Source organism: Carassius auratus, chromosome 11 (assembly GCF_003368295.1).
Source record: "Carassius auratus strain Wakin chromosome 11, ASM336829v1, whole genome shotgun sequence".
Classification (NCBI taxonomy): Eukaryota; Metazoa; Chordata; class Actinopteri; order Cypriniformes; family Cyprinidae; genus Carassius; species Carassius auratus.
This window is the reverse complement of record NC_039253.1, coordinates 8694299-8718097: the sequence shown is the minus strand read 5'-3', so window position 1 is coordinate 8718097 and position 23799 is coordinate 8694299. Positions and strand designations below refer to the sequence as shown.

The following is a 23799-nucleotide window of genomic DNA, read 5'->3' as shown; positions in this document are numbered from 1 at the left end:
GTAGGCATTTTCAAAATGATATAATAACTTAGTATTTTGAGCTGAAACTTCATAGACACATTCTGGGACACCTGAGACTTATATTGCATATTGTAAAAAAGGGCATAATAGGTTTCCTTTAGCAAAGGAACATTTTTCAAATATTCTAATCTGACTGGCTTTGGCTTTAGAGTTGGTTTACAGTCGGAGCAGCCCTTAAGGCAACGTCTGAGGCAGCACTCTCTCATCTCTTCATCTTTTTCTGCCATTTGCCCTCAATCATTGTGGATGTCTGTGTCTCACCAGTCTTGAATTTCAGCACGCACCTGCCACCGGGAAATTATCTGCTATTGGCCTCAAGCAAAGGAAGTCAGGCACCTATTTGAAATATGTCAAAAAGCAGCTCTCAAAACATGAAAGAACAACCTGTGCTGAGTTCTTTGTGTTTTACATGAACAGAAAAGGTTTCTGTGTGCCAAAAACACGTTTCAGAAACGAAAACAATGCTGTCATCTCCAATGCCCTCACATAATGCCTAATGAACACTGTATAATAAAAGTCTGAATAAAAACGGAAAAGTATGTTGTACGTGGCTGTCTGCGAGCTCTCTTGATGACAAAATGGAGATGGTGCATGGATGTGGACGGCCCAAGTATATTTTTACCTTTATCAGTGGTGCACGAGATGCAATGACAATGTAAGTTTCATTGCATTATAATTTTCTTGAAGGCCTATCCAGCCACTAGATGCACCGCTGCTGTGATGAAAAAGAGAACAACAATGTGGAGAAGACGTTGTTTACATCAAAACTGAAACCAAGCCGTTTACACAGAGCTCATATTTCACACATTTTCTAGAGGGACATCATTGGACTCGTGGACTTTTACAGCAGAAAAAAACACGTTTACAGCCTGGTGACAACTTTACACCCTTCATGACAACTGTGTGGGGGGGGGGATTTTTTTATAGCTCATCCGTTTAAATTATATTAAGCATTAAAGTTTTGCATAATTAAAGACGTGGCCACTAGAGTGACAGGTGGATAGCCTCTGCTGTCACCGCCGTTGCGCTAGGTGGGCGTGGCTTCAGGTTCCACCTAATGGTTCCGGTTTTGATTCCAGTTCCAATTAAAATCCTTAAACAATTATTAAGAAATAGTGGTAAGGAAAAATGCACAATACTCAACTACCCAATACTGTTTATTACTTACTGTCAACTTAATTTAAAAGTTGGCAATGTCGAAATGCAACATATATTACAGTGCAGAGATCTTCATAAGTATAGCTGACCTTCGGGTAACTAGTCCAAGTCTCTACCCATTAGGCCACAGCTGCCCCCAACCTCTTGGAACAGGAACCAAAGTTCAAATGTTTACTCCCTGAAATTCAACGTACTGCTTTTAATCTCGACAAAGCCTTTGGCTAAAGTTCAAAGCAATGGTCAACTACTGCTTAAAAGACATATAATTTGATAAGCTTGTACTCATCCATTTAATCTCACAGTACCTGCAAAACAACAAATAAATATCAAACACAAAAGATGCTTTTTACTATCAAATCAGTGTTGCAAGCAAAGATCAGACTGGCTGGAATTCCCCGCAAAGTATGTGAACTGTATCGGGAAGAGGGATCTTATGCAACGGGTTTGTGAAATATTAAACGTAGAAGACTCTGAGATAAACTCTGAGAAGCCAGCTGAATTTCAATGCGTCATCAAAGATGAGCATTTCATCGCTGTTGGCAACTGCTGAACGAAGCCCCGGGAAGCCCAATCCATCAACACTCAGCTCTAGATGTCAGGAACTAAGTGGCACGGAGGAAAAGAGTGATTGGAGGGGAAGAGAACGAGGGAGACACAGACAGGAAAGATACGAGCCTGATGGAGGAAAAACGGGAAATGAATACTCGTGAAAACCTGCATGAGTTCTGGTATAAAATTCAGATTAAATTATGGCAAGAAGCAAACAATGAGAGATTTCTGATCTGTGTCGGATGGTGTTTCCATAATAACACTCACTGAATGCACATGGATCATAGCTGTCTATGAATAATACACATTTACATGTTTAAAAATGAAGTCATGTTCCTACACCCCAACAAAACAAAACAACATTTTGGTTTAACTTTGGTTAGGTTTAAGAAATTCTGATAGAAATTATATTGCTACTGTGTAGTACAATGTACTTCACAAAAACTTTTTTGAACATTATTTTTTGAAGATATATCTTTTTTTTTTATGTCAAAAGATTAAGTTGCTTTATGCATTTATCTTATTACCACAATTTTGATAATACCTTTTTATTAAATCATATAACACAGAAACCAGAAAAATGAAAACAGATAATCTAGGCTTACTGGAAAAAAATGGTTTTTCAACTGACAACATATTTTTGATCATTAAAAATATTAATTAAACCATTGAAATGGAATCAAGGAATATTAAAAAAAGAAACCACAGAATGTGGGAAGAAATAAAGTGCATTTCATAGGGCCCTATGTTCCCTGATGGTACGGCACCAGCTTCTCTGCAACATCTCAGCTTACATCCAAACACAATTCATCAAAAGTCCTAACATGTTTTTGTCAAGATAACTGGTTCAGAGAGCAAGAGTAGCTTCCAAACCAGGTTAGAGCTCAAAGCAGAGAAAGAGCACTAGGGAAAAACCAGCGGTAATGACGTGGTGCCAAATACAGTAAGTGAGAGCAGGATGGGCACAGATGCAGTAAGTGACGTAGATCCGGAGCCAGATTGTTTACAGACTGGACATGGGTCTTAATTTGCAGACCCTGAAGCTGAACAAAGCCCTTGGGTTACATGTGAGTACTGATAGAAATCTGTTTGTATAGACTGAAGTCCTGTCAGCACTACAACAAGGCCTGGCTGTTTCTGCAATCACTTCCTGTCCTGAAAGAAAAAAGCCTGGCATAAGCCCACAACTCCTTAGGAGGAAAAAAATAAACCTGGAACATTTTAATGACTGGTAGGTATGACTCCAATGAATGTTCTTTCATAATCAAAACAATGATACTGGAAGAATAAAGCTTCTGATCTCTTCATATTTCACGCGGAAGTAGGTTTGACAGACTACTTGGAATCTGAATAAGACCACAACAGAAAAACAAGAAAACACACAGCCCAGTTCAGTGGATATTCGCAGGCAAATTTAGCCTACATTTTAAAAATATGAGTGATTCTTTATCTATGCACAGTTTCATCAATTATGCAACTGTGAACAGGGTTTTACTCTGGATGCCAAGACATTTAACCTTCTCTCTAGTTAAATTTATCAACTAACAATATCTAACATCTGTATTGAAGCTATGGAAACCTGTTTCCAAATGTAACTGAAAAATGAAAAGTTAATTTTATCTCACAATTCAGACTTTTTTTTTTTCTTTCTTGTAATTGTGTTTATATTCCGCTATTCTGACTTTATCCTGACAAGTGTGAGTTTATATCACACAATTCTGTGAATCTTAAATTTTTATGCAGTGGCTAAACAGGCTTCTTTAGTAAATCATAATTACAGCATACATGGTCATAATAATTACAAAAATGTCAAAATTTGAGATATTTATGGGATGAAAATGCTCAAAATAAAAAAAATTTAAACAAATTTTAACTTACGGGATACTAATTCATATAAATCGAAATCAGAAAATTCAAATATATCACCAATATAACAAAACTTAATTAGTATCTCATAGTTCTGTCATAATTCTGACTTCTATTTATGAGATAAATCAAAATATTACACGTCATGAATTAGTATCTCATTATTTTGACATTCTGTCTCATAATTTAAACTAACAAATATGAATTAGGACAAATCAGAACTGGCCTAAGTTTGACTTACGTCATAATGACTATCTCATAATTTTTACTTTTATGTGAACTTAAGTGTTAAAACGTCATACTATGATGTTATAATTACCGATGTTTGATTTTTTTTTCATGGTGGGAATGTGTTTCCATACAGTGCACTGCAGGAAAATGTTATGATTTACCATAAAATTACATTTTCCATCAAATTGTTTTCAATATTTTCATCATATTTCATCTTAAGCTTTTTGCTGACATTGTTGTCTTCTTAGCAAATATGCAAACTTTAGGTAAAATATTAGTCAGAAACTCTTGTAGTGAAAATTAAAATTAATGTTGGACAGTCATAATTGGTGTAAAAATGTAAATAATCTTCACACACAAAAATACTGTTTTGTTTTTGTTTTGTTTTTTGGGGGGGGGGTTCACCTTCTCTTTAGAATAATTTAACGTAATGATAATTACCATACATTTTTTAATTTTCCATTTTTAGACACTTCATCAGACAAGCAGGAGAGCACAGGGACAGTTGGTCTGGACGGCCAAATCTGCACATGCCCAGATTAATAACAAACCATGTCCAGCAGGAGCAGATTTGTTTTGTGCTTGAGGAAACATGGCAAAATCCTTGCTGGAAAGACGACATTTAGTGATGGTGTTTGGGAAGAAGTAAACATAGCCTATGAAGCCGAGAGGTTTAAGTGTGTTTAAACATGTGTAAAAGTGACACAGACTGACAGCACCTTAGATGGCAGTCTGAAGACAGGACATGCTGCTGCTGTAATTAATGTAGACAGCAGACAGTCCCTTCACAGCTTTACAGCAGAGAAAATGACACAAGAACACCCCTTAAACGATTGATGCTGGACAAGTGCTCATCAACAAAACACCAGGGGTTTCTCCAGGACAAGCATGCACACACAGCAAGAACATCAATAGCAGTGGTATGATCAGAAGAAAGAAGACTGGCACAGAAGCTTCAGTCACAGTGAAAACTGTTCAAAAGGAACACACTGGACATCACAAAGCATTTCTGAGAGCACACGTGGCCACCTGTCTTAGAAATCCTGCTTGGCAACAGTGTAAAAAAAAAAGTATTGTTTCATATATATATATAAAAAAACAACCTTTTATATAAAGTAATTCTAACAAAGTTAAAAGGCCATCTTAAATAAAAATAATCAATATAATATTTTATATAACGCAGCAATTTAATGAATTTGTTTTATTTCTAAAGTTAGAAAATCATGGGATCAATTGCAATTATTTGATTCTAATCAGGGCTCTTTTTTTTAACAAACAAAAAATGAATAAAAATACAAAATGAGAGATGATAATTACACAAATGTAATTATTAACATCACTACTCTTCAACACTACTCTTAACTAAAATCTTATTTTAATTTAGCAAGCATGCATTCAATTAACCAAAACAGACTTCAAAGTAATCTATTATTTTAATTTACTCTTTAATCAAAGAATTCAGAAGGTATCACAATTTCCAGAACAACTGTTTTTAACATTGACAATAACTAACAAACAAACAAACGAATTCGAAAGGATATTGTGACACTAAAGCTACTATCACAGGTATAAATAACATACATTCATTTACATTTAGAATATATTCAAATAGAAAACAGCTTTAAATTGAAATAAATTTCACTATATTACGGTTTTACTCTATTTTTTATTATGTATAAGGCTAACTGTTATCAAATTCAAAAGGCACATGAGGTGTTTCTATATTATAAGTTTGGTAACTTTACTTTAGGGTCCAATTCTCGCTATTAACAAACCATTTACTATGACTTTTGCCTCAAACTCCTAATTTGCTGCTTAATTAATATCTAGTAGGGTAGTTGTTAAGTTTAGGTATTGGTAGGATAGGGATGTAGAATATGGTCATGCAGAATATGTGCTCTATAAGTACTAATAAAAAGCCAATGGTAAAGACAATAAAGACAATGGTAACTAGCAAAAGCAATTACTACTTTTCTTCAACTGCCAGTTTAAAGCACTTATTAAAATGCTGAAATTATGGAGCGCAACACAGATCTGAATAGGCTTACTTGCAGTCCTCACTCCTTTTATTTGTCCTTTAACCTCAATTTCTCTCTCTGGATTTTAATATTCAAATATTAAGATTAGAATATAGCAGATTAGGGGATTTTCAATTCAGGAGCAAATGGTGCAATTTAATATGCAGCCATAGCGTGAAATCTGTGTGTGCAGAATGTGCAGAAAAACCACCACACACAGCTGGAGGAAGGCCTTTGGTTATTGAGACATGTCTACAGACCACATTCATTTGGTCGAAAGAAACCACATATAGACAACATCAAAACATGATCTTGCAATGTTGCTCACTTGCACCAAATCAAACCAGTGTAAAACTGCAAAGGTCTTCACAGTGTGTTTAGAAAGACTTCTGTTCAGAACGACTAATCTACTCATCAGGCCAAGCAATAATGTGAACAAATCACCATTTATGTATGAATTCCACAGGGAGGTAAAGGGTGTGTGTAATTGTTTACATACCGAAGCTCTCAATCCGATTAGACAATTCCCAGCTCGGTGTTTGCACTCATTCAGAGCCGTTCGCTCAGTGAGGATTCCAGACCGCCGGCTTGCTGCCAGGCAACATTTTGTGCCTTGGACGGGACAGAGGCCTGTGGAAGGGAGAGGCTAACAGCAGAGATATGAAAGCTCCAATGAGCCTGAGATCTGGCACATCTTCACATTCCACACAGCTTTTTCTGTCCTGCCTCACACATTCCATACAGGCAACCAAAATAGGAGTTAAATATGATAAATCTCCTCAAAAAGTAGCATTAAGTTTCAGAAGGGTGGCGTGGCATAGCACCTATTACCTTCCAACTACCTCACTCAATTTTAATGATCTCATGGATACAAGCACTGGTTTCTCTAATTAAATTTATTGTATACCAAATTATGCAAGAAAAATGCAATGCAATTAAATCTCATGTTGACTTTAAAGGTCTGGGACAGTAACCAAAAGGTTGTAGGTTCAATCCAACTGGAAGTATAAATCCAGGAATGGATAAATAGTAACTACTATTAATGATACAATACCTAAAATGTATAATATATTATATAATAAAAATATAATATTAGGGCTGCTCCGATCGAGATCGGCAGATCGTTAATGCGCATCTCGTCAGTAAAGCCGGTTCTCTAATCAGCGGTAAATTCCATCAGGTGCGTGATTTCACATAGAGCAGCTGTTACTACACAGAGCTGTTGTTAACTGACTAGTTGCGTAGATATGAACGTGGATCTGTGCAGCTTCAAAGTAAACAATGGCTCTGTGTAGTAACAGCTGCTCTATGTGAAATCACGCACCTGAGGGAATTTACCGCTGATTAGAGAACCGGCTTTACTGACGAGATGAGCACCCCTATATAATATATAATAATAATATAAACAAGGACTTAATTTCATATATATTCTACAAGTAAATGTATCTTAGTATGTATATATTTATAAAAAGAGAGACCTTATGTAATGTAATGTTTAATGTTTAATGTAATGTTTAATGCACTTCATGTTGTTAATTATAACGAATGGGACAGATTTTCTTATTCTTATATTTTAATATCAATATGGTACAAAATAACCCTATTTAAAAAGGTAATCAAAAAGTAGCCCATTATATTACCTAAATTGGGCAAACTACAATTTTTGTCATGTAGTCCGTAACACACTACAGTTACTAATCTATCTACTGTAAATATATTGTTAGTAATCCATCTACTGTAAATATATTGTTAGTAATCCATCTACTGTAAATATATTGTTGGTAATCCATCTACTGTAAATATATTGTTTAGTAATCAATCTACTGTAAATATATTGTGGGTAATCCATCTACTGTAAATATACTGTTGGTAATCCATCTACTGTATATATAGTTAGTAATCCATCTACTGTATATATAGTTAGTAATCCATCTACGGTAAATATACTGTTAGTAATCCATCTACTGTAAATATACTATTGGTAATCCATCTACTGTAAATATACTGTAGTAAACCATCTACTGTAAATACACTGTTAATAATCCATCTACTGTAAATATACTGTAGTAATCCATCTACTGTAAATATACTGTTGGTAATCCATCTACTGTAAATACACTGTTGGTAATTTATCTACTGTAAATATATTGTTAGTAATCCATCTACATTAAATATATGGTTAGTAATCCATCTACTGTAAATATACTGTTGGTAATCCATCTACTGTAAATATACTGTTGGTAATTTATCTACTGTAAATATATTGTTAGTAATCCATCTACATTAAATATATTGTTAGTAATCCATCTACATTAAATATATGGTTAGCAATCCATCTACTGTAAATATATTGTTTAGTAATCCATCTGCTGTAAATATACTGTTGGTAATCCATCTACTGTATGTATAGTTAGTAATCCATCTACTGTATATATAGTTAGTAATCCATCTACTGTAAATATACTGTTGGTAATCCATCTACTGTAAATATACTGTAGTAATCCATCTACTGTAAATATATTGTTAATAATCCATCTACTGTAAATATACTGTTGGTAATCCATCTACTGTATATATAGTTAGTAATCCATCTACTGTAAATATACTGTTAATAATCCATCTACAGTAAATATACTGTTGGTAATCCATCTACTGTAAATATACTGTTAATAATCCATCTACTGTAAATATACTGTTGGTAATCCATCTACTGTAAATATACTGTTAATAATCCATCTACTGTAAATATACTGTTGGTAATCCATCTACTGTATATATAGTTAGTAATCCATCTACTGTAAATATACTGTTAATAATCCATCTACTGTAAATATACTGTTGGTAATCCATCTACTGTATATATAGTTAGTAATCCATCTACTGTAAATATACTGTTAATAATCCATCTACAGTAAATATACTGTTGGTAATCCATCTACTGTAAATATACTGTTAATAATCCATCTACTGTAAATATACTGTAGGTAATCCATCTACTGTAAATATACTGTTGGTAATATATCTACTGTAAATATATTGTTGGTAATCCATCTACTGTATCTATAGTTAGTAATCCATCTACTGTAAATATACTGTTGGTAATCCATCTACTGTATCTATAGTTAGCAATCCATCTACTGTAAATAAACTGTAGTAATTCATCTACTGTAAATATACAGTTGGTAATTCATCTACTGTAAATATACTGTTAATAATCCATCTACTGTAAATATACAGTTGGTAATTCATCTACTGTAAATATACAGTTGGTAATCCATCTACTGTAAATATATTGTTAGTAATCCATCTACTGTAAATATAGTGTTGGTAATTCATCTACTGTAAATATACTGTTGGTAATCCATCTACTGTATATATATTGTTAGTTAGTAATATATTTTTAGTATATAGATTACCCATAAACAAGACAAAAATACTAATCATTGATGTTTTGGAAAGCTTTTTGCTTAATCACGTTGCTTCATCAAGTTCCTCTGGATAAATGACAACCAACTTACGTTAAAAAAGAAACTCTAAAAGACAACCAGCAAAACAATTAAACCAGTGAGCAAGACTTTCTGAAAGGAACCTCAAAATAGTTACACCCACAACAGCCTAAAAAAGTCTGGCGTATCATTTGTTTCTAAGTCTCACTTCATTAGCTAAAATGCACATTAGATGAAATAGCTCTTCACCAGCTAACGAAGTGTTCTGGAGAGAAACAGCGGTATCTATCTTCAGCCCTGCTGTGTGTTCTTTCTGCCTCAGCTGCAGAGAGACCAATACAACAACACCAAAAGATCTACGCACCTCAGAGCCAGGAGAATCAAACATGCGGCATCAGTGGAAAAGAGAAGTCGCAAACAAAGCGGAAGGCCTGTGCCAGTCGGGCAGAAGGCTTGGAAAAGAGTTAGAAGTTAATTACAGTGGCCTTGTGGGTCATTGTGCTGGCACAGGTGTTAGATGTTATCAACAAACCCCAGCTCTCCTGCTGCTGATGTACCACAGATACCTCGATGGCCGATTGCACTATTATCTCCTTCTCAATTGTTTACGTGGTTTTGTGTGAGTGTAGTGAGAGAACTGTTGTGGAAAACCTGCACTCTGTTGTGGTGGGGAAAAAAACTCTCACAGGGACTAGTTTTCCATCAGTACAGCATAGCTTATTTCTAGAAATTAATTATCTTAATAATTATCTAGAAATTACACTAGCTGCTCACACAGCTGAAAGCCTGATGAAAAATTATTAGACTGAAAGGTCTTAAATCCTCATGAAATATTTTCAAAACGAAAGCAATACAGAAACTGCAAAGAAAAAAAAAAAATAGGTGGAGAAGAAAACAGGTTAACTGCAAAAGTTTTAAGAATTAATGTGAAGAATTAGGTTTGAAACCGTTAGGAAGCATTTAGTCTCCAGCGCCACTGTTTCCCAAAACTGCAACCTTCCCGGAGTCTCCAGAATTACAAGGTGTCAGGTTCTGAAAGACTTTGCTTGGGTAAAAACACTCACTTAAAGGGGGGGGGGGGGGGTGAAATGCTCGTTTTCACTCAATATCCTGTTAATCTTGAGTACCTATAGAGTAGTACTGCATCCTTCATAACTCCAAAAAGTCTTTAGTTTTATTATATTCATTAGAGAAAGATAATCTATACTAATTTTTCCTGGAAAAACACGACCGGCTGGAGGCGTGACGTGTGGGCGGAGCTAAAGAATCACGAGCGCGAGTAAGCTTTTGCGTTGAGTGCGTTTGGAAGCTGGGACACCGTGAGGACAAAACCAACCAAAACAAACCATGGCTAACAGTCAGATTCAGCGTATATTTATGATCCAGAATCAGATCCAGAGGCTGAAATTTAACAAGAGCAGCATCAGCAACAATGTCTCTATGTGGTATGAACTGAAACTGTATATATTTGCTTAGCGGTTTTGGAAAATGACTAAGTTCCACTTTGTCGTCTTTTTTTTTTTTAAGCTGTACATGTGGAAAGTGCAGTTTGATGACAACATCGCATGTTGCTTACTTGATGTGCTTACACGCCGATAGCTAAGTTAACAACACAGAGATATTTGAAGCAGTTTTACTCACCGCCTAATGTCTCTAAAGACATTAGAATGCATATTATATTCAAATATTTTCTAGTTATAGCTGATAAGCAATAAATTGAGGGAATATGTATAGATATATTTTTCTTTTAATTCTATTTTATAAAAACATTTAACAGCTATAAAGATCCTAATATTTTTAAAGATTTATTTTAGATGGCAAAGATAAACCAAAAAATTATAAATTGGGTAAATATACAATTATACAATTAAATGTCCAATTTTGACCAATAACAACAAATTAAACAAACATTGAAAAAATTCTCAGCATTAACCGATACGATACCGATATATCATGCAGTGCTTCTTTTCATATTTTTTGTTACGAATGCAGCAGATTTAACAATGAGGAGCATATAAATGTGAGAACAGTGAGCACAATAACTGTATTTTACTATACACAGGGCTGAGTCAGATACCTGTAAACTGGCTGCATTTCATGTGCAATTCCAATGACAGCCTCAGCAGGGAAACGGTTAAACTCTTGGAAGAGGTCTCTGATGTTGCTTCTGAACTTGAGGTCCAGGTCCAACTGAACAATGCGCTTCAGTTCTAGGGAGCAAAAGAAAGGGAAAGTAAAGCAAATCTGTATGAAATTAACAATCACCAAAAAGTGAATTATGAACAGAGCTACATGCAATGTATCAGAGATACTATATTATTTCTTTACGTGCTCTATAATACAGAAAACCCATAACATAGTTGAAATAACAAATGACGGAACATCATCATCCGGAAGGGTTTTCTCATGTAGGATGGCCTCACGGCCTTCGCGTGAGCCCACTGGACAACGAACAAAGCCCTCAAGACAACATTCTGGACACACCATTGTGCAGCAGAGGCCGCGCACACAATGACACACATTCGGAAAGCAAAACATACGGGGCCCAAACTATGCTTGTTGTAATTAGAACAATGAAACGAGAGCAGCCAGCCGGAGCTGTTTAGTTGGTCAAAGCATTTCACACCGACGTCTCTCCAAACAAGCACCGAAAACTGGACAAATCAATATCAACAATCTCAGCGCTCCCATCCAAACAGAGTCTGGTGACAAAACACTTCATGAGCAATGATAAAAGAAGGACAAGTGCTGAATTTGTATGAAACAGGAAGCACATCCACATTGTATGGAGATTAAAAAAAAAAAAAAAAAAGTACACACAGTACACTCTACACTAGAAAATTTAATATTTATTAATACTTTTATTCAACAGTACAATACTTTAATTCAGCAACTGATCAAAAGTAAAAAAAAAAGTAAAGTAAAGACATTTATAATGTTATAAAATACTTATATTTTAAATAAATTATGTTCTTTTGAACTTTGTATTCATCAAATAGTGGTGAAAAAAAGAATTATCACAGGTTCCACAAAAATATACTGGAAAAAATAACTGTTTTCAACGCTGATAAAAAAAAAAAAGTTTATTAAATTAAACATATTAACAAATAAGAAATGTTACCAAAACAATCTATGTTTAATTCTGATGTGATTATTTAGCAGAGCACCATTAAAACTATCAACAAAAACAGGCAATGTTTATTTATAATATTGACCATAAGAATTATCTGCTACAGCGATCAGCAACATTTTTATAGTCTTATAGTTGTAAACGGTTAGTATTTTATGATTCAGTTTGGTGTCACCATTGGTCCTGAAACTTCTGGAAATGAAAAAGATCTGAAATGATCAAATCCCAAAGACCAACCTCAACTCCCCAGTTTGAAAAAAGACACCAAAACCCTCAGTTTTTACCCTCCAAAACTGAGTCACTTCAAACCTCCAAAAATAAAACCCATGCGTCACAGTACACCAGATCAAAAGAGGAACAAGTGCTTTGGGCATGATGAGCCACAGAGGCTTGGTGTGCACCTGAGGGTGTTAGCAAGCACGTTAAAATGAGCCTTTGAAGCATTAACCACTGCACTAATTCATTTTACTGGGCCTCTGCAGCCTAAAGCGATAAAGACTTTCAAGAAACAGGACCACATGAAGTTCACCAGCTCCATCGTGGCCCAGGGTGCTGGAGACATGTCTACAAAGCTTTATAAACAAAAATGTCTAGTTTTAGCTGAGTGTATATACATCTAGGACATTCCCAGCACGTTTACAGCCAAGGGAGCACACAGTTGAACATGCTCAAAAATAGCCTGGTCATCTAAATGACTAGGGGCGCTGAAGCTCGACATACTTTTAAGAGATATACACTAATCCTCGTGCAAACGAATTATGTATTTACAATTTGAAACCCTATTAGAGGTGAATAGCAATACAAAGTAATCTACTTTATCACTAAAAGTGTGGAGCAGGTGGAATTCCATCTGTTCTGTGGATTATGGCTTTATTGCCTTCCTCAGTGAAAACAGCAGTAAGTGATATAGACTGAAGTAGGTCAACTTTTTTAAGACATTAAAACCTGGTCGTATCTGGCAATTCTCCATCAGCAAGAAAAATATCTGAAGTGGTAAATAGTTAAATGCAATGGGGTGAGATAAAATCTGGTATGAAAGATCACATCCTATAGAAATGGAAACCTCTTTCTGAAAAAAAAAAAAACATTTCACATGAAATGGAGCTTCCACATAATCATAAAATGTTCTTCCAGGAAAAATGTGTCTGTTTTTATAGGGTGTGCTCTTTGCATGAAGACATATGGAGTCACATGATTGACTACAGGATCATTAATAATGGTTTCTTTTTTTTAAAGGTTAAGTTTAATTTTAAAACTTAAAAAAGTAACCTTTTTAACAGTTATTAATGATCCTACAGACAAATATAAATTACATATAAATTAAGTTTCAAAATGATGATTTTCCAGATGCATGCGTGTTTTAGGTCTGACAGTAACTCCTTAGAATAGTGACTCAATTCTAGACAAGTCAAATGAGTTACACAAAACTGACTGCCTTAGATATCACAGCTGTTTCTTTTTAAGTACATCAAAAGTCTTTTTTTTTCTTCAAAGCATGGAACACATTTCACCTTTTGAGTTTAAATGTTGATAAAACAATATCGGAGGTGGTTTTACAAATCACCCAGATATGGTTGGTTTTGACATTTTTAACTTCTCAATCAATCAACCATAAAAAAAGCCAGGAAAAAAGTCAGATACTTCAGTGTATGCGTTTTAAATGTTATGCTCTTCAGCTGCAGACCTAGCAATATCTGCTTTAGTTCACAAACAGGCAGAACAGTTCTGATTGGTGGATCGGTTTCATGATTGAATGCCTTTCCTGTCATTTCATGTCTGGTTAGCACACAGTGTAAACCTGCATAGCAAGTTGAGTTGAAACGTCTAACAAGATCAATGAAATCAAAGACATTACTGGGAATAAACACTTAAAGTTGTACCTTTAGATGTTCTTGTTGATCTCTTTTCCAGCAGACGTTATAGAAACGACTGCTACAGAAACTGAAAGCAGCAGAATTTGTTCACAAACACATTGCTCTTGAGGCAGCCATAGAGTCTGAAAACATAAGCTTTCTGTTCCCTCACGAGCTGCGAAAACATGGCAATGCTTCACAATAAGAGAAGATTCATAGCCACTTGAAACAAGGGCCAATTATTTTCACAGCTCCAATTGTCACTTGGCCTAAGCAGTTAATATAGCTTCCCTACTCCAGGTTCAACGTTCCTTTAATGAATAGCCAAATCCCCCACAGCAATGACAGAACATAAAACTAGAGCCCTTTTTTTTTTTTTTTTTTTTAAATAGCTGGGCATGTAATCCTTTTTTTTATGGACTGAGCAGCTAATCTTGCTCTTTTAGACCCCCCAAAAAACCCTCATTTTAGCTCAGTGGGCCAGTGGTCTTCCAGGGATCAAGTGAGTCGGATGGTGTCAGTCTCTTGCTCAGGGCTCACTTACTCAGTCTCTCAGCGGGCTGGTATTGACCGCTCTGTTGGTAAAGAGTCGATGACCGGAATAAGCCTGGCGGGAGAGACGGAGAGACTCATGCAAGCAGACAGACCTCCTCCTGACATACAGAGAAATCAGGACGAATTCCTGGAGGTGGGGTTGAGTAGCCAGTCAGTGGGTCAAAAGGAAATTAAAGACAACTGTTAAAGGAATAGTTGGCCCCAAAATGAAAATTCACCATCATGTTGTTCCAAGCATGAACAATGTTATTTTGTCAGTGGAAGGAACACTCAAGCTGTGGTCATTATGAACTACCACTGTATGGAAGGTGGAGAGCCTTCAAAATAACTTAACAGGCGAGTTGATAATGAGTTAAGTTAGAATTACAACAAGAAACTTTGCGCAACTTCAACTATTCTTATGGAATGTGCTACACTCATGAATGGTGGCAGAGAGGAATTGTTGAATACTTTTGTTTTCTTTGTGCATGAAGAGTGTTCTTGTCGCATCATAAAATTAAACCAGTCGAACCACTGCTGTCACATGGACTATTTTAAAAATGTCCTTACTTTGTTTCTGAACCTTAAACATGGTAGTTTTCTTGCTGACTATGCAGGGTAAGAAATCTCTCAGATTTCATCAAAAATATCTTCATTTTTGCTCTAAAGTCTTACGGGTTTGTAATGATGTGTAGGTAAGTAACCATATAAAACTACTTTTTTTTTTTTTTACAGCATTTATTAATCTAGGCTAATGTTAATATATAAATATCCTAGTGTTCATTTTTTGACGACTAGTGTTGATTTAAAACACTTTAAATTGTTTAAAATCTTTAAAAACTCATGGGTAGCACTCCGACATATACAGCGTATCTGTGCTCACGGCGACCCGAGATCGAGTCCCGTCTTGAGGTCCAATGCCGATCCCACTCCCTTCTCTCTACCCAATACTTTTCTGTCATCTCTCCACTGTCCTGTTTGAATAATAAAAGAATAAAATGACTGATTATACAGATCACAAAAAATAAATGGATTCAGTTATGGTCAGTATAGAGTCGATACGACTCATTATACATACACATTACACCCACGGATAATTTCTATTACATTGACCTGTGCGAGAACAATAAGGTGAGCTGACCTACTTCCTGTCAACCTGCAAACTGTTTGTCTCAACCAGAAATTCAAAATGTGCAAGAAACAACTTAATTGTAAAAAAGCACAAGACTCATTCTCCCCACAGGCCATGCTCTCAAATCCCTTTCTTAGCCTTCCACACACCAACAAACACACAAGCACTGCGACAGCGCGCTTTGGAAACCCCGCAGATATAAATGGCGCAACAGTGAAATCAAAGGTTCTACATGACCCAGTGAATCAAGCTAGAAAGTGAACAACTCAGGGGGGAGTTTCTGACCGAGGGTGCACATATTAAACTCAGACATCACAAGCAACACATTCAGCAATGAAAGCATGCTGGCTTTCAAAGGAACAAAACATAGAAACAAAACCCACTATTGAGCAACAAGCTATTGATTTCCGAATCTTATGCTTCCAGCGCATTTCATTTCAAATATGAATTATGTCTCCTCGGTGAGAATTGACTAAATCGCCAGAGATACATTTGCAAACAAATCGCCCAAAACATCCCTGCAGGGCTTACTGAAAAGCAGGCAGCGCTTTTCAGTGAATCTCAGTTCGTGGAATGGTTATACATTCTAATCTTTCCATTTACCAGGGTCCACTAGGTTCTCAGTGTTGTTGTGCCACTTCAGACCTTTCCACAGGTGCCACATCTTTAGGGCATTCTGGCGCAGTATTGACTGAAGTGAGGTGAACTCACGCGTAGTGTCTTTAAAGGTGACTGGCCAAAGAAAACAATTCCCGAGCAACAAGGGAGAGACTGTAGGATATTAGAATGTTACAATTAATATTTTTCACACTTTAAATGCTTTTGATTTCCATTAAATAACTGCACTTTTAGATCTTTCTGTAAAAAAAAAACCCTATAGTTTTTAAATGAATAAAAATGATAAATAAAAAAATTATTTTAATAATGCTTGTACAAGATGCAAAGCACTTTGCATTCTTTTTGGGGGTGCATTAATTTTAATATATTGTAATACATGTTGATTAATCATAATCAGGAACACAACAATGCTGTAAATAAGTAAACATTTATTTTTAAATATTAACATTTATTTAAACAATATTTTTCTATATGAATTCATTTAAATTGCTTAACATCAATCTGTTCATTTTAAAAGCAAAACTGAATATGGAACAAATATGGCCAGCTGTGGAACAATTAAAATGTATGAGATGTATGAAACAAACTGAGTTTACTGATACCTAAATAATATATAAATATATAAACCAGGTTTAATATATAATTATTGCATATTAAAAGTTGCTGCATATTTAAATACACATTCAATTTACTGGTACTATTACATAAATCTCATTCATGAATGTAAAACATGCATCACATTAAGTTTATTAGTTAAATTTATGTTAAAACAATGTAATCCAAATGAATGGATTGTTTTAAATATCTTTTTAAATGTACAAATGCTCCACAGATCACCAGAGAGATATTAAACTAGCACCGCTATGTAGGAAATGTGCCAAATATTCACTTTTTATGGTCTTTATGTAAATTCAGTAAACAACCAGTAATCTTTCAGTAATATTCCAGAATGTCCTAATGTCAGCTGATGTCGTTCCTATAGATTATTATGTTTCCTAAAATGATATATTATGTGAAGTTCTACGAAAGCAAAGTAATGTCAGTATCCGGTGTCAAAGCCACAAGCCTAAAAGCATTATCCAACACTCATCTGTCTTTTCCCTCTCACAATACCATCGATTTGTTCGGCTGACAGCAGACTCCAGGGAATTTGTATTTAGTTTGGCAGTAAACCCATCTGGGCATTCAGCTGGCACAGCAAGCGATGCCTGGGCAGCCTTTTGTTTTAAATGTGAGAGTAAGTGAGCGGCCGATGGCTCTGTGAGTGTGAAGCAGCAGTGTCACAGAGAATGATCGACTGCCACGCCCCGTCCCGTCCCCTCCCCCGGCCAGCACCGTGCCATGTGCCAGATCAGCACCTGTGAGTGAGTGACACATCTGACACCATCAGCGGCCTCCTTTCCAAATCCATTCACAGCCACAGACTGATTCTGGGGGTTAGCCCTAATTTATTCAGGATATTAATTATGACTTAAAAAACAGACCCTAATTTTTTTTAAAGTGCTAAAAGTACATATTTTACGTGACACTAGCTACCAAAAAATGGCAAATGCATTTGCATCCATTTGTGCGCTCAGAGGCATGTTGGTCAAAAAATAAGTTCAGGCACATTATTGGCACATTGCTATCTTGAGGAACTAAAATAGACTGTGCCATAGACCAACTCAAACCTGGTCTAAAGTCTTGCGCAATGTTTTTTTCTCTGTTATTTAAAGAGCGCGTTAGTATATACGGGTCCACAACGGGCATACACGCTGCTTATTAAACACACAGGGAGGCACAGCAGCACACAAACATGCCAATATGTAAAAGTAAAGTATTACAATGCAAAATAATATTATTGTGTAGGCTACATTAATATAAAAATGCCTACATAATGGATAGTCATTGCACATATCAGAATTAGTCTATCTATTTGCTCGTGCAAGAGCAGCTCCGTGTCCTCTCTGGAGACGCGTTACTCATTAAGAGAATAGAGACAACCCGTTTAGATCATGCGCCATGTTTGGAACCAGTCATTATTCTTGTTTTGAAATTGTAGTATTTTGAAAATTTGTCACGACTTCGATAAACACACACACACACAAAAAAAAAATGCCCATCAACAACTTCCATGCCGAGTCGCAGCTCACCTGTAGGCATGATGCGATGCATGGCCACCGACAGAAAGAAGATGGCGTCACTATAGTATGTGCCCGAACCTGCACTGAAGTGTTTCTGCATAGCCTCTATGATGGGGAATAATTTCTCCGTAAGGGCGCCTACATCGTGAAACACCACCTGGAACAGACAATAGACAATATCTGTGTTAGACAAGGGCATTTTTGTGACCCTTGTGACACTGGGTGGACAGGCATGAGCTGTATTTCTACCCTTCGCTCGGGTTTTGGCATCATGATTATCATCAGGTGTTCGCTGTTTGGCTCACTGAACCTTGACAGTCGTCTTTTACTGTTCCATCCATTGAAAACACACAATACCTGTGTTTGTCCGCAATGCAATCGACCCCTAATCCTGCTCTGCAATGCAAGGCTTTGGCTCATGCAATCAGATAATGTGTATCTCTCACTAGGTTGCACAAAGAGGATTGATGTTTGGGGGGTGGGGTGGGGGGTGTCAGTTATCACAGATTTCCCATTAAGGTTTTGATTCCAAGGGTAATATATGTTTCTGCCATAGGATTAGAATTCCACCTTCAGTCTGATGGAACAAAAGCACTAATTCAGCACAAGCTCAAAGAACCCAGCTGATATTTTTGTGGAGAGCAAAAGTACAGTTAAACAAGTATTTGTTGGAAGTAAAGGCAGGTTTCCTTGAAAAAAAAAAAACACACAACAGTTTCTTCACCTTTATCTTTGGGCTCAGAAAATTCTGAAAAATTACAATTGAAATATGTGACATACAGAATGTTAAATAGGTTTGATTAAATGTAATGAAGCATAATTTACATTTGCTGTCCTGAAAACTTCCACAAATTCCACATAAAAGTAAGGAATTAGAATTTTCCATCTAAAAGTATTTTGGAAAAGATCAATATTTCTTTTAAATGGAAGTCAACTGAACATTTAATCAGTCTGAATGAATGAATTGCCAAGTGAAGTGAACTTTGCAATGTGTAAGTCATTTAGAATATTACAAAATATTTATTTTTCAAATAAATTATGTTCATTAGAACTATATTAAATAACAGAATCCTGGGGAAAATGCCTAAGATTTTAATGTTTTCAACATTGATTACTTTTGAAAATCCAGCTTTGCAATCACAAATATAAATTACATTTTAAAATACAGTTTAAATTAAAATAAAATTTCACTATACTACTGATCATATAAATACATAAATAGTCTTTGTGAAAATAAAACTCTTACAAAAAAAAAAAAAAAAAACACCTTACAAATCCCAGACTTTAAAAAGAAAGTTTACCTTAAAATGCAATGCAAGTTGTCTATATGTAAATGCATTCCTCGCTCAGTGTGTTCCCACTGCACAGAACACCTTAGATTGGAATGTACCTCATCAAAAATAGTCAAGCTTCAAAATAAGAAAATCTGCTGCAAAAATATCAAGTTTGGGAACAATCCGTTGAATATTTAATCACAGTGTATTTGTGATATCGCCCTGAATTTTTTAAGTAAGTGAAGTGCTTTAAAGCCACTAGTAAATAATGCAGAAGCAGTCAGAAATAATAGAGGAAACAAAACTCCATTTTGCTTAAAAAACTTCAAAGAGAACAGAACACTCATTCAAGTTCCAATGAAGCTGTCATTTCATTTCAAAAGAACTAATAAATGGGAACAAAAACTACACCAGTAAGCAGTAGGTTCATTTTATAGACGGGGTAACTGCAGGGACCGGCTAACTCTTCCAGGAATTCACATGAGTTTAAGAGCGGAGCCGCATACAGAGCTCAGTGTAATCTCTATTATGAGCACATGAAGTGCTGTGCAATATTAAATGAAAGGATTCTGACAGTGTTAATGCCCATGGGGATGCGGAACAGAGCCTGCTGGTCATTTTATGCGCTTCTGACTTTCCAAATAGTTCTGGAGGTGTGAAAGTCTATAATAAAGAGAGTGTACTTCATTATATGAGACTGGATGCTTGCTTAAATATTACTGACAACCTGAATATTCTGTGTGGGAAATACGACAACATTCATTCACTGAGAATATGATTGCATTACTTAGACTAAAAACACCATGCTACAGTCAGAGAATCTGAATATGGTAATTTAAGTTAATATATAACATTGTACTAAATGATCAGTATAGTAATGGTACAGATTACCATGATAAATGTCCAAAAAAAGATTGTTTTTTGAAAGAAACTGGCTCTTTCAAAGTAGTTTAGTGTGGCCACGACATATGCTATGTGTGACCGTCATCTGCCTTAATGTGCCAGTGCAGTCAATCTGAAACACACAGATGTCAAAGACTGAAAGGATCAAATCATCAATCTATCACACGCTCAATTCAGTTCCTCAAAGAATGACACATAATGACCCCCTGCAGCAGCTGAAGGAGCTGTCATGCTTTCCCTGAGAGCACATGTCCGATAAGCTCACACTGGTTTCATCTCATGTCATGAGACTGTGTGGGAGTCTGTGAGCCCACAATATAGTGGAACTTTCCACACGCTCTACGTCTGTGCGCTACAGAGGCTACATCCAGACAACAGTTCAGTCTACAGCCACAGACAAAGACAGTCTTCCCTAATAACCACACGCCAACCATGTGATAACAAGTTTACAAAATACAGAATAATGTACTACTATTAGTTAATCAAGAATAATCATAATCATCAAAACTTACCACAACTACAAATGTTCTATTATTTTTATGTGCACTGTTTGTTATGAATATATTATATAAATAATCATGTACTACATATACAATATAAGAACAATGAGAATAGTAGTAACAATACTATAACAACAATAATTATTATATTTATTACCACCACTACTACTAATACAACAGATAGTTGCAAATAAATGTATATATTCCACGCGTTTATGTAATATAAAGTACCACTTATGTCTTCCACAAGTACTAAAATGACTCCAATATAACAATCATTATTATCAAAATGTATTATTAACTAAAACAGGCAGCTACTGTTGTGTGTGTGTGTGTAAACTGCTTTAATCAAAATGTTACAGCACATGTTGGGGTGGGTAGTGATGATGATTACTGGATGTTGCGTTAAGCCAAATACTCTACTCATTATTTTATTGTGTGTGTGTGTGTGTGTGTGTGTGTGTGTGTGTGTGTGTGTGTGTGTGTGTGTGTGTGTGTGTGTGTACTGGTATATATGGTTTGTAAGGACACAAATGTGTATAATGACATAGGTACTCATAGTCTCACAGCATCGTCCATCCATCAGTCCGGGATCAGCCTCCAGCAGTGCTGTTGCTAGGCAGGAAACACTGCCGTCTGCTCAATACAGAGACGCTATTCTGCATTTACATAAAAACCTGAAACTCAAAAGTCAGGTGACAACCCACCCACCTGTCTGTCTGAACTAAGCCAAGTTTACTTAAAGGTACTAAAGACAAATCCTCTCCAGCAGGATCAGGCCAAAGATCCTGAAGCTCAAAGAGAAATCACAAAAAGCTATTGTGAAAGAGTAACACTGCCCTCATGAGACCGACACGCAGCCAATGAGAGCCTTCAGTGGAAATAACTTCACAATGTACCATTTGGGTCTGTAAACCATCATTATTGTGTGAACTCTCTTTGAATGTTCAACGAGTGAACATGAAATGAAGTTCTTCTTTTAGAGTTTACAAAGACTTTTAATTGCCTAATTATGCCTGTCTAGTTTCTATCCACACAAATAAAAACAAGATCTTGATGTTATAGTTTTTGTGTGTTCACAGAATGACCCATAGTTGTTTTTTATGGACTAAAAAAAGCTGGTATCTGGTATACAGCGGTCCTGAGGGAGTTGTGCTGTATGAGAGCTGTGTTTTGTTATTCTGGGAGCTGATGTAAAGGAAACGTCTGCTGCATGACCTCCTGTCCTGTAGATGAGGTGTACAGAGCAACGGTCTGATTTCAGCTTTCCTGCACTGCCACCTGCTGTGCTTCCAAAAAGCAGAACATGCCTTCATGCATTAAACAAGAAAACCCTCAACACATTCCGATTAAATGTTACAAACCAAAAATCTTATTGACAACTCAAGCTACAAGATCTCATACAATACAATTTAATATGAAATGCATATTATATTAATAACATTATAATAGCAATTGTAATAATAATAATAATAATAATAATAGTCTATTCATGTAATATATATTTATTTTTATTTAAATATTTTAGATATAATTTTAGATATCTTATATAAATAAAAAATAATAATATCAGTCCATTAAAGATTGTTCACCCAAAAATTTAAATTAGCCCCATGATTTACTGTTGTGTCCGATTCAAATTAAGTTTACCAAAGTAATGTTATATACATAAAAAGACATGTTAAATGCAAGTAAAGAGTCTGCTTTCATATTTTTATCTAACTCTGGTGAAAATAAAATGTCAAGATATGGGGGAAATTCCAAAGTGTAAAATTGTCACACAGCGTAATGGTCTGGACTTCGATTTTACCATTAAATAAACATATAATACCAAGTTAAAACATACATTTGTTGTCTTGGCATTTTCAAGTAAGTGTTGACTGTATTATATTAAAATGACTATGTCTAATGTTTTTTTTTTTTTTTTTTTTTTTTTAAGTATTTAAATAACCAGGGGACTTTTGTCCGGAAAATGCAGTTTATCAGAAGTCATTCAGTGTGACAGGAACAAGAAGCCATTCTGAAATCATATAAAAAAACTGATAGTAATTCAACAGCATGTGCCACCATCAGATGGCAGCATAAAGACTGTGTGGTGCTGCAAGAAAAAAATGAGATTATTGCTCTTAAACATTTGATAATTCCACCTTTTCATGGTGTGGTAGCATAGGTTACAAAAACAAATTTCTTTCAGTGAAATGTGAGATTTTTGGAATAATTGTGATTAACTTTACTGGTCCAGCTCACAGTTTGAAATGGATGGCCAGCTGCAATATAAGAGTAATGTTTTTGTCATTCAGAGTTATGCAAATTCTCTGAATTTGAAATTCTCTGAGCAGGTTTATCTTCTGTGGCTTTAAATGCTCGAGCTCTTTAAAGTGGAATGGTTCCTGATTGGCTGTCAGTGCTTTAAACATTCATCTGATGTAAAAAATAAAAATTG

General features: G+C 35.6%; 1 protein-coding gene across 2 annotated transcripts in view; it reads right to left on the bottom strand.

Annotated features, from left to right (window-relative positions):
- The window catches only part of LOC113110938 (xyloside xylosyltransferase 1-like), a 34302-nt gene that overhangs the window by 8315 nt on the left and 2188 nt on the right, over positions 1-23799 (bottom strand). For both annotated transcript variants that reach the window (XM_026275232.1, XM_026275233.1), the window contains exons 3-4: positions 18689-18836; positions 11367-11499 (exon numbers count right to left, since the gene is read on the bottom strand). In XM_026275232.1, coding sequence (XP_026131017.1) covers positions 11367-11499; positions 18689-18836 — 281 coding nt within the window. The remainder of the gene's footprint in view (positions 1-11366; positions 11500-18688; positions 18837-23799) is intronic.